The 15,867-nt window shown below is 41.5% G+C and overlaps 1 protein-coding gene across 3 annotated transcripts; it reads left to right on the forward strand.

The window, feature by feature from the left end:
- Positions 1-2,036: 2,036 nt before the first annotated feature.
- Positions 2,037-15,653, forward strand: selenbp1 (selenium binding protein 1). 3 transcript variants are annotated; one of them, XM_076280254.1, is made up of 12 exons: positions 2,037-2,171; positions 9,949-10,005; positions 10,348-10,460; positions 10,697-10,882; positions 11,037-11,157; positions 12,208-12,390; positions 12,608-12,789; positions 13,035-13,113; positions 13,753-13,874; positions 14,043-14,135; positions 14,257-14,375; positions 14,657-15,653. In XM_076280254.1, the coding sequence occupies exons 2-12, from the start codon at positions 9,999-10,001 to the stop codon at positions 14,817-14,819; spliced, it is 1,368 nt and encodes a 455-aa protein (XP_076136369.1). In that variant the 5' UTR covers positions 2,037-2,171; positions 9,949-9,998; the 3' UTR covers positions 14,820-15,653. The 3 variants fall into 3 exon arrangements, with proteins under 3 accessions (XP_076136369.1, XP_076136367.1, XP_076136366.1); XM_076280252.1 differs by lacking the exon at positions 2,037-2,171 and adding an exon at positions 8,188-8,253; XM_076280251.1 differs by lacking the exon at positions 2,037-2,171 and having other exon boundaries at positions 8,621-10,005.
- The last annotated feature ends 214 nt before the right edge of the window (positions 15,654-15,867 follow it).

Below are 15,867 nucleotides of genomic sequence, written 5' to 3' on the forward strand. Positions count from 1 at the left end.
CTTTGACCTTGTAGCGACCTTCCCAGCTCGGCCCATTGTGACTTCAGCCACCACCATGGCCTTTCTCTCTTCTTTGCTGGCCTTCGACCAGAAGAGGGGGGCCTCACCCCACCACAGGCCTGCCCTTCCTGGGCCCTGCCAACCACCTTGTGCTGTTGTAGCCTGCTGATTGCCCCTTGGACCTCTTCCTGAGCCTTCCACTTTCTCCCCGACTTGGGTGTCTGAGCCCTTTAGCAGGCCCACCAGTTAAGAAACACTGGCCTAATTGGCTTGCTCATCATGTTGGACTGTTCAGTTTCCCCACGTGTTTAAGTTTCAAAGTGGTACTTTTCCACTTTGGGACAGGCCCTTTTGAGTGTGGGAAAAAATAATTTCTATTTACATCAGGACTGAGATGATAAGAACTTAACAGTCAACTCGAATGCAACAGTTTTGAACAAATGTGTGCAGTGTGCTTATAATGCTAGCAGGTGTTACGGATGGATCTTAAGGGGATAAACAATTAGCACGTCATCACAAGCAGGTAGTTTTACCTTATTTAGGCCTATACTGCAGATGTTACTCCATTAACTTTGTGTTGAGCTAATTGAGCCTAGGCCCAGGGCAGCGTTTGGGCATTGGGCAAAGGCGCTGCTGCCCCGGGCCCCGGCCACTAGGGGGCCCCGGCGCGGGACATTTAAAAAAGAAAACAAGTGTCTTATCGTCACCTGTCTTTGCCCGTATCAATGCATGCTATCACAGACAACAATTGCTTCACATGAGACAATTACGAAATATGAAAGCGGATCTCGAAAAAAGAGAGAGCTTCAGGCAGACGTTCTCAGTAAGGCGCGCCAAAGCCATGGCCGTACGCACTGTGCGTATCAGCCAGCCTACTCAACAACGAGAGAGAATTTCCCCTGTGTGCGTGTATTCACACCAAATTGGCCTAGGCTACCATAACTTCTCAACTCTGCACAGTAGCCTATTCCATTAACTGCATGCCAGCATTTACAATTTTCTGTAAAGTAACGTTATCAAAATCAACTTTATGCAGAACTATGCATGCGCGCACCTTTTGTTTGAGCAGGAGATACACAGGCATGCTACAGAAGTTGTAGGCTAGCTTGTTGTTTTCTATTACTATCTATGCTGGTTATCAGCACACAATGGTAAGCTAATTCATTAACTCGAGACTCATGGATATAACACGTTTTTTTAAACAACGAAAACAGAAAGGATGGAGACAGCAAAGCGAGTTATTTCAAACGGGCAAGCCGCAAGCACAAGGTAGGCAAGATTATTGCTTGTCAAAACGTTAGGCTAGCATTACCACTGTTTAAAGCTATACGTGAACGTAGCCTTCGCTAGAACAAAACTAGGTAACTTTAGCCTTTATAGGGCTATACAAAGTTGTCCAAATAAATAGGTCGTTGTTAGGCGTTGTTGTTATAAAGATATTGCATGTGGATGTTATTAGCCTACAGTACTGTATGTAGGCTACTTTTTAACTGACCAATGCAGGAACCTAACCGGGACAAATATTATCAAAGCGTTGAAAGTTATGTGGGTGTGTGCGTACCATCGCATTCATTCCTGCAGGTGCCCTGTCCACTTTTTTCAAAACGAGGATCAAAATAGGGATAAGTCCACGTCTAGGCATACCCCTGTCCCTGACAACGTTACCGTTATAGGCTGCGACACCCCCCTTGTTTGTATTTGATGTGGTTGGGCTGTGTGTGTGCGCTAGACTGCGTGTTTCAATGTATTTGACGTCGTGGCAGGGCCGTAGTCACCATAGACTTTGGGGGGGACGTGTCCCCCCCAATATTCAGATGTGACCAAAATGTCCCCCCCAATATTCGGACATACAAAAAAATAAAGAAAAAAACGCTATAGGCTATTACAGGAAACCAACAAGTCCCGCCATCTGAAATGCAATCAAACGTAAATAACACACAAATGAGTGACCTATTCATGGTTTCAAAGAGTACACTGTGAGTGGTTTGTCCTGAAGGTTTTGCGTTTATCGTTTGAGGCGTGCGCTATCAAAAGCTTCCTGCACCCTACTGCGGTGCAGGCTGTCAACAATATCGCAAAAGATACCGTTACAATTCTCACAAAACTTGTTGGAAAGGTGTAGCACTGTCTAAGGAAACCCCATTCATTTTTGAAGCTGATCAGACTTAAAGGTAACTTTGAAGCATTTTCCATATTGTAGCCTATTTTCTCGCAATGATAGCGAAAGTGAAACGTAGTGTCCTTTCATTTGAATTTGTGCGTGCCTGTGTCATTTATTTCTTTCACATGTCTTACAACATAAATAATGTATTCATATGCTAGTAGTAGGCCTAATGTCAGAAATGAGCCGGTTTATAAGCCTCTTAGAAATGGCTGTTGCATCTTGCATGTTACATTTAGATGCACACTCAATCGCGCATCAATGCAGGCAAAACGTAGCACTCAAATGTGGCGACGGCACAAAAGTTGAAAAAACTTTTACAATGGCAGTGATAGCCTACAGTTAATGTGAATCGCGGACATTAACCAAAGAAAGGAATTTCCACCTCCATTCACCAAATAAAGGCTGTGTTTCTACATTTTAACACAAAACGTAATTTATGTCAGAAACCTGCCTATAATGCATAGGGTAACTTGAGGTGAGTCAGACAGAAAAGGGACCTGTCTTAGTAGCCTATATTGAATCCCATCCCTTTCAAACAACCTTAAAATTGTGTGATTAGCCGCCAAAATAATAAAATCAAAATACAAAATATGATTGGGCTAGGTCCAAACCTATGAGTAAGCATTCAGTGTAATATAGAGGTTATCAAAGATAGATAGAAATAGATTTGTATTTTCTTTTTAAATATACATTTTGGAGACAAATGGAGTCATACCACAGGTCTATATCCAGGGATGGATTATTGAATGGACCTACTGGGCCCAAGAGCTCTGAAGCCTAAGACTGTGTGAAGTTGCTTCTCCGCCCTTCTCTTCTATTTCCACAAAACTCAGAAAGTCAATATAAAGGGTCATTTAAAAAAAAAAAGTCTTCCGGGGAAGTATGCCCCCGGGCTCCCCTATCTTAACAGGGGAGGGTTTTTTTGCATCTATGCCCAGGGGTTCATAATCCATCCGTGCCATGTCCGCCAAAAGTTTGGTATATCCTAATTGACTGACTTATAACTAATGACTTGTTTGTGATTTTAATAATATTTTTGCATGGCAGGAAATGTATTGAAATTCTGTTATTGAAATTCACACCGCACCACAGATTTGGTCCCCCCCCCCCAATGTTGACATCATGGCTACGGCCTTGTTACAGACAGCGTGTTACAATGCATCATGATGTGGCTGTGTGCGTGCGCGCCAAACTCTAGGCTACAATGTTTCATGAGTTCAGAGTTGGGAGTTGCACATTTTAGTCTGACCTGGGTACCACTGCCAGTTTTCAAGCCTAGTTGAAGTAATTGATGGTAATATTTCATGATTGATTTTTTTGTGTGCATTGCCCCATGTTTGTAGGCTACTTGTTTTTTGTATGTTGGTACAATTGTATGTTCGTTATACGGTTCCATAATATAAATGCAAATTTCATTTTTACATTATGCCTGTCATAATTTAATTGCCTCTCTCTCTCTCTCTCTCTCTCTCTTTCTTATGTATATTGATAATAATAATAATAATAATAATAATAATAGTAATATATATTGAAAAAAAATGGGGGGGGGGGGGGGGGGCCTCGGGGAGGCCTCTGCCCCGGGCCCCAGATGACCTTAACCTGGCCCTGCCTAGGCCTACTCTGCTGTGCAATGAAGAAATATGCACACAATGCAAATTTACATAGCCTTACAAATTGACATGCATTAGGCTAAAACAATACCAACTGCGACTAGACATGGTGAATGCTTTGCGACGGCTTGCAACAGCTGACTTGCAACATTTAATGCATACCGCTGCAACTCCTTTCTGCAATGGTTTCATCTCGTTGCGAATCTTGTGTGAATTGGGCTTTAGAGCGTAGTGCTCTATAATCTTTGATGGAAATAGGTTTTGTGCTTCTGATTAGGCCTACGTCTTTCGTATCACTCCGCAAGTAGTCCAGACGGAAAATAATATTTTCACGATAACGACCGGTGTTCCATACATTATTCCTTACATATTTTCTGAAAGCAAAGTTGTCATGCTACATGAACGGAGGCATGTTTCATCCTCTTCCTTACTTTGTTAGCCTGGGAACACCCAGACCTTCACAATTGGACAAGTGGACTTACGACTTCCAGCAGGGTGTAATTAGCAGTGAAATTAAACTTAAATTGGTACATTAAACTCTTACCAAATCATTTCAAAATCCCAAATTTGCAGAAAGGTTGTGTGGATATTCCCAGTATTCCCAGGCAATTACTTTGTTGCCCATACATAATATATTGGAGATAGCCTACGTAAATCGGATGTATGGTTAATACAGTAGTTCTCAAACTTTTCCCATCATTTCCCACTTTGGAGGTGGGGAATTTTTAAGCCCCACCTGACCCCATCACCCTGGCAAAATGGTAACATTAAAATATTATTTTCGCATTTTGGTTCCACATTAAATTTCCCGTCTCAATCTGCTGAATCTAATTTGTTATAATTCATATGTCGGTCTGTCTATGACTATGTTTGTGTGTGGCTATTTTGTTTTGAATCTATAATGTTCCTTGTCCAAAAAGAAAGGCATTATTAAAGATAGGCACAAAAAAACTAATGTCCTCCTGTTCATCTCACCCCACCTATCATGTCTCTATTCCCCACTAGTGGGGCCCGCCCCACATTTTGAGAACCACTGGGCTAATATATTTGGGCCAGCACCATTAACGGAAAACTGATTCAACCGTCTTAACCATATTTCTACAAGCGTAGCCACGATGTGATATAGGTCTAACATGTGTTTAGACATGTCCCACTCTAATTATTTTGTTGCCATTGCATAATACATTGGGTGTGGGGAAAATTGAGTGTATGATGAGTTTGCCCTATATACTATGAAGGGAAACCTGATTCAACCCTAAATCCATATTTATGAAAAGATTTGGGAAAGATTCTTGAAAAACTGTAGTCTTTTAACTAATGCCCCCCACTCAGGCTTTACTAAAAAGACTACAGTCTTTTAAAAAATCTACCCCAAATCTGGAAGTGTTAAATGTATATCTTTATTTACACACATCAAAACAAACGCAAGTGTGTTTTTCCAAGTCAAAATACAAAATAGCAATTTCAATGAGAAAAAAAAAATCAGTCTACATTGTGTCGTCTCTCTCAAAATGATGCCTGGTCAATATCCCCATGTAGACTGATTTTTTGCCTGTAAAAGGGCTATTTCTTTCTCTTCTTACCCTTCCGCTTCCCCCTCCTCCTCCTCCTCTTGCTCCTCCTTGTCCTCTTCCTCTAACTTTACCTCCTTGTCCTTGTCATCCTTTCCCTCTCACTTCTTCACCTCCATGTCTTCTTCCTCCTCTTCTTTCTCCTACTTCTACTTCTTCACCTCCACGTCCTATTCTTCGCCCTCCTCTAATTCTTACTCTTCCCACTCTTCCTGCTCCCTCCATTTTACCCATTGTACATTACCTGTGGCTTATTTATAGTGCTTAGGCTGATTAGAAAGTGAACTAATTATCTAAAACAGTTTTCACATGAGAAAGTGTGCCAGAGAGTTGGAAAAATAGTGAAAATAATAGCCATACATGTGTATAGATTTGCTAGGAGTGTGTTGATCATTTGGAAATTGAGTGTAAAGCAGTGAGTTGTGTTTATAGTTCCGCAAAAAGAGTGCTGTGCAGTGGATTGTGCCTACAGTTGTGCAAAGTGTGTTACAAAATTGCAAACTGAGTGCAAAGCAGTGTTTGTGCTTTTAGTTTTGCAAATTCAGTGAGTGGTTTTGCTACAAGTATTAATAGTTTTAGAAATTGTGCTATAAGAATCCCAGTTGTGTTTAAGCATTCAGAAAAAACTGTAATATAAGTCTATTTTAACATTCAAAAGATAAAGTCAGTATAGTGTATGGAAAAGGATAGTGTAATTCAAGTATATATCTAGGGATGATCAAACAAAAGTGTAAAACGCGACGTCGGTGTGAGGAGCAATGGGCTGAGGCTCTCCCCAGCGGAGCAGCCACGGAGTGAGGAACCAGGCAAGAGCGCAAGAGGGTCAGAGAGTCAGAGGGCGTCCATAGACCTCTGAAGTTCGCCTACAAAAAAGCAGCCATCTTTGACATCCGGTATCTGGTGATTTTTCCTATGGGAAAATAACATGGGGATTTTGGAATTATCGCATCTTTTAAACTCTCGCGGGAATGAAAAAGTCTGAAATGCAGACGTTTTCCTGAACACACTTTTGTCCTCTGCCTTAGAGTGGATACTGTGATCTCCGGTACGTGACGGCGGCACACTTAGATTTTTGCTACCCCAGAGCTAACTTGCAATGCAACTTGCCATAGGTAGTTAGCTTCAATTAACAACCGGATCTCCTTATATGGGCAAAGATGGCCGTTTTGGTTCTTTTTTGTAGGCGAACTTCAGAATAAGTCCCGCCTCCGTAACTTCCGTATCCATCCAACTTCCGGGCCTGGATTGTCTATGAGAAATAACATGGCGTTTCGAAATATCATACCGGTAAAACATCTGTAGGTAGCGAAGTTGAAAAAGCTGGTGGGCAGATTGGCCTACACACTTCTGCCATATAGTTTCCACTGGATTTTTTGATTGTCGGTGCCGTTTAAGTAGTATACTATAGACTATACTACTTAAACGGCACCGAAAATCAAAAAATCCAGTGGAAACTAGATGGCAGAAGTGTGTAGGCCAATCTGCCCAGCAGCTTTTTCTACTTTGTCACCTACAGAGTTTGACAGGTACGATCTTTCATAACGCCATGTTATTTCCCATAAACAATCCACGCCCGGAAGTTGGATGGATACGGAAGTTAGGAGGCGGGATATATTCTGGAGAGGTCTATTACTCATGAGGTCTTCTTTATAGGACCACCCATTACTCCCAGCACCAATGGGCACACACATGGAGGTATTATATGGGCACACATGATCTGCAGATTGATGACAAGGCAGCACAGACCAAATGGCCAGAGCCCCAACAGGCATTAGAGTGATACTGGGAATGACCAGCATGGCCTTAACACATCCAAGGTTCGAACAGGTTGTTTTGTTTTATTTTTTCCATATGTGTCGTATTTGTGTGGATAATGCTTAAACTGGACATGTATTAGACATAAACTGGTGATGTTTTCAGCGATATCCGTTATGTTATCTCACTTGCAAATACTTCATGAAAATGTAAACCTATAGCAGGGGCAGAGGCAGAGCAGAACACTCTAGGCAGGGTCTTGTTGAATATTCACTGATTTTATGCAAATATTACCAGTTAACTTGCTCACCAGCTAAACTGGAACGCCGGGCAACCCCTTCTTGAACACCACCACCTACAGGCCGATGGGTGTACAGTCACAATGTAGGCCACACAAAATGATTTACTGTAGCCCCCGGCATATGGACGGAATTCCACGAAACAAGGCCTACCGCCAGACCCCTTGCTAGGCCTACATGTGTTTAATGGGGGGGTTGTATTCAGCCTCAAGTTTGTAGGCATAGGCTACAAGTTCAACTCAAGTTTAGATTTAATAGCATATGGCTAATGACAGGCTACTGGTCATTACTGTAAATGAACAAGTCACTTATTTAGCTGTAACAGGTAGTGTGTGTTTAATAGGCGATCTTTATTATTTATTCGTTATCCATGTTCCTCATAGTTGCAGACTATGGTAAATATTTGTGTCACACCTCATAGCCTAGGCTACCGTTAACCTAGGCCTGTTGTCAGTGTTACACTAAATTTGCACAATTTCATTCTTGTAGGCTAAAACTGCACGATCAAGCAACTTTCTGCTCCTGAAATTCAACTTATTTCCTTTTTGTCCACCACAGGCTAGCCTAATTGAACGTAGCCACCCAGATACAGTGCATCAGATTCGTGCAGCTAAAAAGATCTAGGAGAAGGGACATTAGGCTATATTTCTTAGGCTGCCAGGGTGGGATGCAATCATTTTTGGATTATTCATTATTTTACACTCTCACAAAGTTGAATTGCTTCCATGGCCAAATGACCCCTATAGCTCCGCCTCTCTCAACTAACCGTATAAATCCAACATAACTGTTCTTTCTCATTCGTGTGACCGGACTGCAGACATAGGGACTAAGGAGTAGCCTAACCAATAAAATGGGTAAGTGGGGTTTTGTGTGGGTGTGTTTTGCATTCACGATACGATAACATAGCCTGCACCTGGTTTTTCTATGGCAAGTGAGCAAGACTAAAACAATGTTTTTCAATTGATGTGGCTTGGCCAATAGCCAACTGTTTTGACTAATGAACAAGTATAATGTTGCGTATAGGCCTACTGGCGTAGGCTGTCTGATGTAGCCTAATGTACGACGTAGCAGCCGACATAATTATGCTGCAGCTTTGCAAGAGAGTCGTAACTGAGTCTAAACTGCAGACTTGATGTGGTGGATGTCTCCTACTGTGGGCTGCAGTCCTACCTTCAGCTACCTGTAATCTCATCGTTTCTGTTTAAGTCTTTACAGAAGTAAACGCGGCATAGCCTACATGGTCAGTCGAAAAACTGACTTTTGAATAAACCTCTACAGAGCTAATTGCGGATTCCCCTTAAAGTTACCCCGTGAGAATTTATCACAGTGGAACAGTTCTTGGCAACACATAGCTTGCAAGAACACCGAGGAATCTAGCAGCTGTGCAGGCTCTGTTTTTTTTATGCAATGGGTTTTATTTCGCAGCGCAATTTATTTGTAGGATATTCTTATATTAGAATTTCCAACTTCAAGTGAATCAACGCTTAACTCATTATAGCCAGTGATATTTTGCACTCGTTACGAGTTGCAGAGTGGACAATCAGACTGCTTACATGACCTACATTTCATGCGCAGCCTTTTTTTGTCCTCTCTTCGGCACTTTGGAGTAGTTCCTGAGCCCAAGGATATCTTTAAATTACCCCAAACATGATTTCACCTATTATGTAAAGAATTGCTGGAATTAAATTGTGGAGTTCTCACAAGATGCCAAAATGCGTTGTTTAAGTCCCATGAACCCATTATATTAGGACATCAAACATTTTCTGCTTTTTCATACTATAGCCTACCTATCAAGGTGAAATGAGCCATACAAAAGGAAATGCTACATTTTTATACTGCCATATCTTATTTTCAGGTTGACCCTTGGTTATTCGGTTGCAAAGAACAAATATCCTTGCTCTCAGTGAATGTTATTCTTCAAAGCTGTGTTAACCTTGAAAGGATATAACCCACTGAGACTTTAACCTCAATTTTACTGTTGAACTACATCTGGGATAGAGATTAAGATTTGTCATTGTCAAGTGCTTGCAAAGCATGCCTGGAAAATTTCAACTTGTTTTGTGTTTAGTGACCATATTTCTCAGTCATAATGTTTATCTTGGCGAGAGAGAGCCTACTTATACTGTAATGCAGAACAATAGATTCCCAGTAAATTGTTTATGGTGATCAAAAGTAACATTTTGACTAGGCAGTATGACAATAGGCCTAGTGAAGAAAAATGAAAAGCATGTATCTTGTCAAAGAGGTAGGCTATTCCCATTAAATCTAAATATGGGTAAAAAAAAAACGTTAGCTGAGACAAGTTACGCTGTAGATAAATAAATATGCCTCTCCTCTCAGCTATGTTATTTAATCTTAAATATTCCATTTAGATTTTGTTCTTTGATGCTAATATACATAATGGTACAACACTTGAAAATATCACACTCCATTCCAAGGAATATGATATTAAAATGGCCCATAATTCCCAAACACAATGCGACTATTTGAGGATGTTGTGTTGTCTTGTTATCTTTGTTATCTGAACATCAGTCCAATCACTTTGACAGCTTCCAGCTGCTCAGGATGTGGACCTGGCTACAAGAGCCCACTCGATGCCATGATGGGTAAGTGAAGAAATACATTGTGTGCTCAATAACAACTGTGCTGGTCTGGGGGAATGACAAACAACACAAATCCTGTTTACACTTGGGTAATTGTTATCACAAGCACTAGGTACAAGTGTAAAGGACCACCAAGACGTATTGTGATCATAACTCAGACCACTTGCCGAGGTGATCTGGGACACATTTGACCACATATCTTTTGTAGTGTAAGCACTAATTTGTCCTGATGTATAGGCATGCATTAACAGATGTAAGCAGTAACAGAAATCTGAACAAGGTTAACATACGTGTAGTTTTTAGGTTGCATATGAGGTATTCTATTAATAAAATGTTTTTTCTTAGGACCACGGGAAAAAATTGTTTATCTGCCATGTATATACCGCAATACGGACATACTGAAGCCTGACTACCTTGCAACTGTAGATGTGGACCCAAAATCACCAAATTATTGTAAGGTGAGACTACGTGACAAATACTTCATGGATTACTCTTTGACCAACACTCTGGACAACCATTACATAAGGGCTAAGGGTTAGCCAAGTTCAACCTTTCAGCAATGAGATATATCACTTGGATTCATTCCAGCATTAACAAACAATGGGAGGCTGTGTCCTCAGATCACATTCATGACCTTTTTGTGCTTGTGTGTGTGTGTGTGTGTGTGTTGGGGGTCCTCGCTGGCATGACATAGGTGATTCACAGGTTACCCATGCCTAACCTGAGGGATGAGCTTCACCATTCGGGCTGGAACGCCTGCAGTAGCTGTTTCGGTGATGCAAGCAAGAAACGCAACCGCCTCATATTGCCCTCCCTCATCTCCTCCCGCGTCTATGTGGTGGATGTGGGGACGGACCCTCTTGCTCCACGCCTTCACAAGGTACTACACAGTTTTACAAGAACAGTCATTTACAAGGAAAATGAATTACAGATGTACAGAAAAACACATATTAAACGAATTGTCATACTGTTTAATCAATACCTCAAGCATTATCTTAGCACTTATCACTCACAAACATTCTTGCGGCGTGTAGATAGTGGAGCCAACAGAGCTCTTCTGGAAGTGTGGCTTGGCTAATCCACACACTACACACTGTCTGGGCAGTGGGCAAATTATGATCAGTTCCATGGGAGATCCTTCAGGGAATGGCAAAGGTAAGTGGCAGCTGACATCACTCTAACATTGCACAAGGTCAGAAACAGCAGAGAGAGACAGCAGAACTGTGGCGCAAGCAGCAGAGTCCCACTCACTTTGTGTCATTCTTCACCGTCCTATCAGAGTAGGAGGCAAACCAGCGGCAACAAAATTACTTTAAAAAAGGAAAGGCGCAGAGAGAGGGCTTAGACTAGTGTTTCCCAAAGTGTGGGATGCGGCCCACTGGTGGGCAGTAAAGGTATTGCAGGTGGGCCGCGAGAGGTAGCCTACATTAGTTTTTCTCAGTCACGTTGGTGCATTTCTCGAATCATAATAATCATTTGCAACAGTACATTTCTCAAAACAATTAGTGCAAACTGCACCGCATAGTGGATAAAGGCAAAGCCGCGTTGCTAATTTATGCCTCAAAAGCAAATATTTATGCAAACAAAATGGTCCATGCAATCAAAATGACAAGTCATGATGCCATTTGCCATTGTTTATGGAAATGCAAAATATACATTACAATATAGTGGGTTCTCTATTGATTTTAATGAGTAGGCTTAAAGTTACAGTATTTCAATTTACCAGACCTTTTGTCTGTTTTTAACAAAATTCTGGCTATGATAGTTCCTTGTATTGCGTCCTGAGCCAGCTAGATATATTGAAATTAAATGAAATATAAGCCTATTCCTCAAACTGACCTTCATTTGATGTTGATCCGGAATATTTTTTAAGGGGTGGTTATTGACAGACTGATTGATTACGGCTAATGCTAAACTGAAGTGTCATATGGAGCGGTGGTTGTAATAGGCATCACAGTGCATGTGTAATATTGTTCATATTACTTTAAATAAATAATAAGGAAATAGTTTATCTTAGTCTCGTCTCAGAGTTGTGAATAAATATTTGGGTGGGACAGAAGCCAGCAACTCATTACATTTAATTGATGTCACACCCTTATGTAGATTACTCCATTGAATTGAGGCTACATTCTTGCATCTCTGCTTTTGGATTAAATCTAGTTACCAGAAAGGAATGGATGTTGAGTTTATCTACTGTTTACTCAGGTGGTTTTGTTCTGCTTGACGGAGAAACCTTTGAAGTGATTGGCAACTGGGAATTGCCTGGCGACGCAGCGCCCATGGGCTACGACTTCTGGTATCAACCACGACATAACGTCATGATGAGCACAGAATGGGGGGCACCCAAAGCCCTGGGCAATGGTTTCAACCCTGAAGATGTTAAAGCTGGTATGCAGTGTGTGTGTGTGTGTGTGTGTGTGTGTGTGTGTGTGTGTGTGTGTGTGTGTGTGTGTGTGTGTGTGTGTGTGTGTGTGTGTCAGTCAGAGAGAGAGGAGAGAGACCTTTCGTCAGGCATTCTTTTGATCTACCATGTATAATGCTGAATGGCTGTATCATGAAATTGGAAGAACCAGAGCATCATAAATTATGCTTTATCTCTATGTAGGTCTCTATGGGCGTCGCGTCCATGTGTGGGATTGGACCACGCACAAGCGTGTGCAGACGCTCGACCTGGGAGAAGAGGGGGCCATCCCCCTAGAGATCCGTTTCCTGCACGATCCAGCTGCGACCGAGGGCTACGTGGGCTGCGCCCTCTACGGCACCGTGTTTCGCTTTTACAAGACCCCGGTGAGCATGGGTGTACACAGCTCCCTTGACCATTGACTGGCCTATAGAGTTCATGGAAAGCTGATGTGCTCAGTCATGCATTTGTGTTCCAGGAACATTCTCTGCCGTCAATTGGTAATGAAACCACAGATTTTTGTTTTAAATTCAGCACAATTTAGTCCCTCAGATAAGCCACTTCATTGGTCAAATACATTTAGTAAATTTCCCTAACATGAAGTATCCTTTTGTCTTTTCTTCCTGTGAAGAAAGGGGACTGGGCAACAGAAAGGGTCATCAAGATCCCAAGCAAAAAAGTGCAGGGTTGGGTTCTGCCAGAAATGCCAAGTAAGCATTTTGGTTCCAAAACTGATAAACATGAACTATGTATGGAGCTCCTAAAGGGACATTTCTGCGTGTGCATCAGAAAATGTCTGGTGAGCAAATGTCTGGTGAGCATCTGGTGAAAGTTTCAGGTACGCACCAGAAACCTGAAAAAGAAATTGCATGTCCCTTTAGGGGCTTTGCAGCTATGTACATAAATAGATGTGAAATGTAAAAGATTTTTTTTTTCACTTTTACTGTCTTTGTCAGCTTACGAGAAAAACTAAAACAATTGGTTTTACCTAGCTTGAGTTGCTACAGCCAGCAGCTAATGCAGCCAGGCAGCTACAGCGCTACACTCTGGGGGCATGTCCCTGAGCTCCCGTGTACATGTCCTCAGAGTGTAGTGCTGTAGCTGCCTGGCTGCATTAGCTGCTGGCTGTAGCAAGGTAAAACCGATTGTTTTCGGGTTTTTTTTCCGTACAGACAGTTGAGTACTTGGAGACCTCGAGAAATGGAGATCTATGTGAAAACTCACTGGATTTCTCCTTTACAGGCATTCCATTATATTCTATTATATTGGCACTGGTTGAGGTGCACCTCAAAATGAAATGGTCAGTTAATATGTGCCCTCAGAATGTGTATTTATCTTCTGGACCTCAGGTCTCATCACAGACATCCTGATCTCCTTGGATGACCGCTATCTCTACTTCAGTAACTGGTTGCATGGTGACATTCGGCAATATGACATTACTGACCGGAGAAATCCACGACTCACTGGCCAGGTCTGAAATCAAGTCTATTCTGCAGAAACATTCCTGAATAATTTGTAGCATTTGTCCAGCACTTTTGTATTTTGTGAGTCTCTTTCCCCACACATGTACTTCTTCCATGCATAATAAACAATTTGATTTTGAAAATGAGCCTAACTATGTTTGCTTTGTGTTTGAAAGCTCTTTCTAGGTGGCAGTATTATAAATGGTGGCACTGTTAAAGTCCTGGAAGACAAAGAGCTTGATTCCCAGCCTCCCCCACGCATTATCAAGGTATTGAGAAGCACAACAACGAAGAGTTGGTGTATATTTACTGTAAACGTATAGCGTTTCATATAGCCATATGCACTGAATATGTTTGTTTACCATTCACATTGTGATATTTCCAATCAAGGGGAAGAAGATTCCAGGAAGTCCACAGATGCTTCAGTTGAGTCTGGACGGGAGAAGGCTGTATGTCACAACTTCTCTATATAGTGCCTGGGACAAGCAGTTCTACCCTGATATGATCAAGTAAGTACCACTTTTCATAACGTTCAAGTTTTCATGTAGTGGGTCCATATACGTTTTTTGAAGTTGCAAACTTGTAATACTGTAGGGGTATCAAACGAGAGGGAGAAAAGTAATGTAAGGAAAGAAGGACAATTCCTTGAAGTGCAGTTAGCAATAAATGCACACAAAACTATTTCTGATCCGTGTTAAAATAAACAACAAAACAGTGCAAAAAATCAGTCACTGGTTTGGTATTCTGAGTGCGTGCTTGCAGTCTTCTGACCTCTATGCTTTTGCTTCAGGGAAGGTTCAGTTATGATGCAGATTGATGTGGACACGGTGAACGGCGGCCTTCAGCTGAACGAGGACTTCCTGGTGGACTTTGGAGCGGAGCCCGAGGGTCCAGCCTTGGCCCACGAGCTTCGGTACCCCGGCGGAGACTGCACCTCAGACATCTGGCTGTAGAGGGAGTAATCCCAGCAGACAGTGGTGCCTTTAAAGGGGCTATGTGGAGATCTAAACGTTTAAAAGCATAAAAATGGCCTAGACATATCAATGGAATGTGAAGAAACAACTGTTTTGAAGTAATGTTGAAAAACACCTATGGTCTGTGTTGCCCAGCTATCCATTAAAGTTAACATGCAAACCAACTAGTGTCAGCCCGGCTCTCGAAATATCACTTTGTACCAAGTGACACTGTATTACAGTACATGCAAGCCAATGGAAGAGTGTCATGTGGCTGCATTCAAGACAACGCCAAACCTACAGAACTCCACATAGCTAATAACAAATGGAAGTATTACGGAGAGAAACATACAAAGGTGGACAGAATTCTAAGGACCAAATCTAAATGTGAGCATATTTGTGCTACTTATATTTTATAAATTGTTAAGCTTTTTGCATATAGAGAAACTGCTTGCATAGAAGTGAAGCTCCTCCTGTCCTTTTTTCTTTGGGATTTTTTCATTGCTGTCAGTAGGCCAGTCATTCCTTTATACGTAAATCAGAGAGTACAGTAGAGCATTAAGTAATGTGCTTTTTCTCTTATCATGATTATCCCATATTAATGAAATAAAAGTATTTAGGTTACATGTACTGATGAGCATAATTAACTGTATACAGACACTTACAAATGTAATGATTCTTCAAGCAAACTACAGTGGTTAAACATTTTTCTGTATTAGTATCTCTGTAACTGCCACTACATGTCTTGTCGATTGTACCATTTCTAACAATTAACTGGCAATATATTGTGTATACTGCTAACAATATTTTAATACAGTTATGTTTTTCAGTGTTGCAGTTATTTTGCTTCAGTCACTCAACAAGATCATGCACATGAACACACACACACACACACCTCAGACATAGAACTGAGCGACACTGAAGGAAGAGTGTACAGTGCTGTTTAAACACACAAGACACATCTGCTTTAATTAGATTAGATTAGATTCAACTTTGTCATTGTGCAGAGTACAAGCACAACGAAATGCAGTTAGCATCTAACCAGAAA

This window comes from Alosa pseudoharengus, unplaced genomic scaffold (genome assembly GCF_046254945.1).
Source record: "Alosa pseudoharengus isolate Yale_2024_CS ecotype anadromous, Long Island Sound unplaced genomic scaffold, YU_APseudo_1.1 YU_APseudo_1.1_scf_12, whole genome shotgun sequence".
Taxonomy (NCBI): Eukaryota; Metazoa; Chordata; class Actinopteri; order Clupeiformes; family Clupeidae; genus Alosa; species Alosa pseudoharengus.

Excerpts from the sequence above, each read along its gene's own strand:
- selenbp1 (XM_076280251.1), top strand. The coding sequence starts at position 9,876 with ATGCGACTATTTGAGGATGTTGTGTTGTCTTGTTATCTTTGTTATCTG. Across the intron at positions 12,391-12,607 it reads CCCTGAAGATGTTAAAGCTG|GTCTCTATGGGCGTCGCGTC; the intron begins GTATGCAGTGTG and ends ATCTCTATGTAG. Across the intron at positions 14,136-14,256 it reads CTCCCCCACGCATTATCAAG|GGGAAGAAGATTCCAGGAAG; the intron begins GTATTGAGAAGC and ends TTTCCAATCAAG.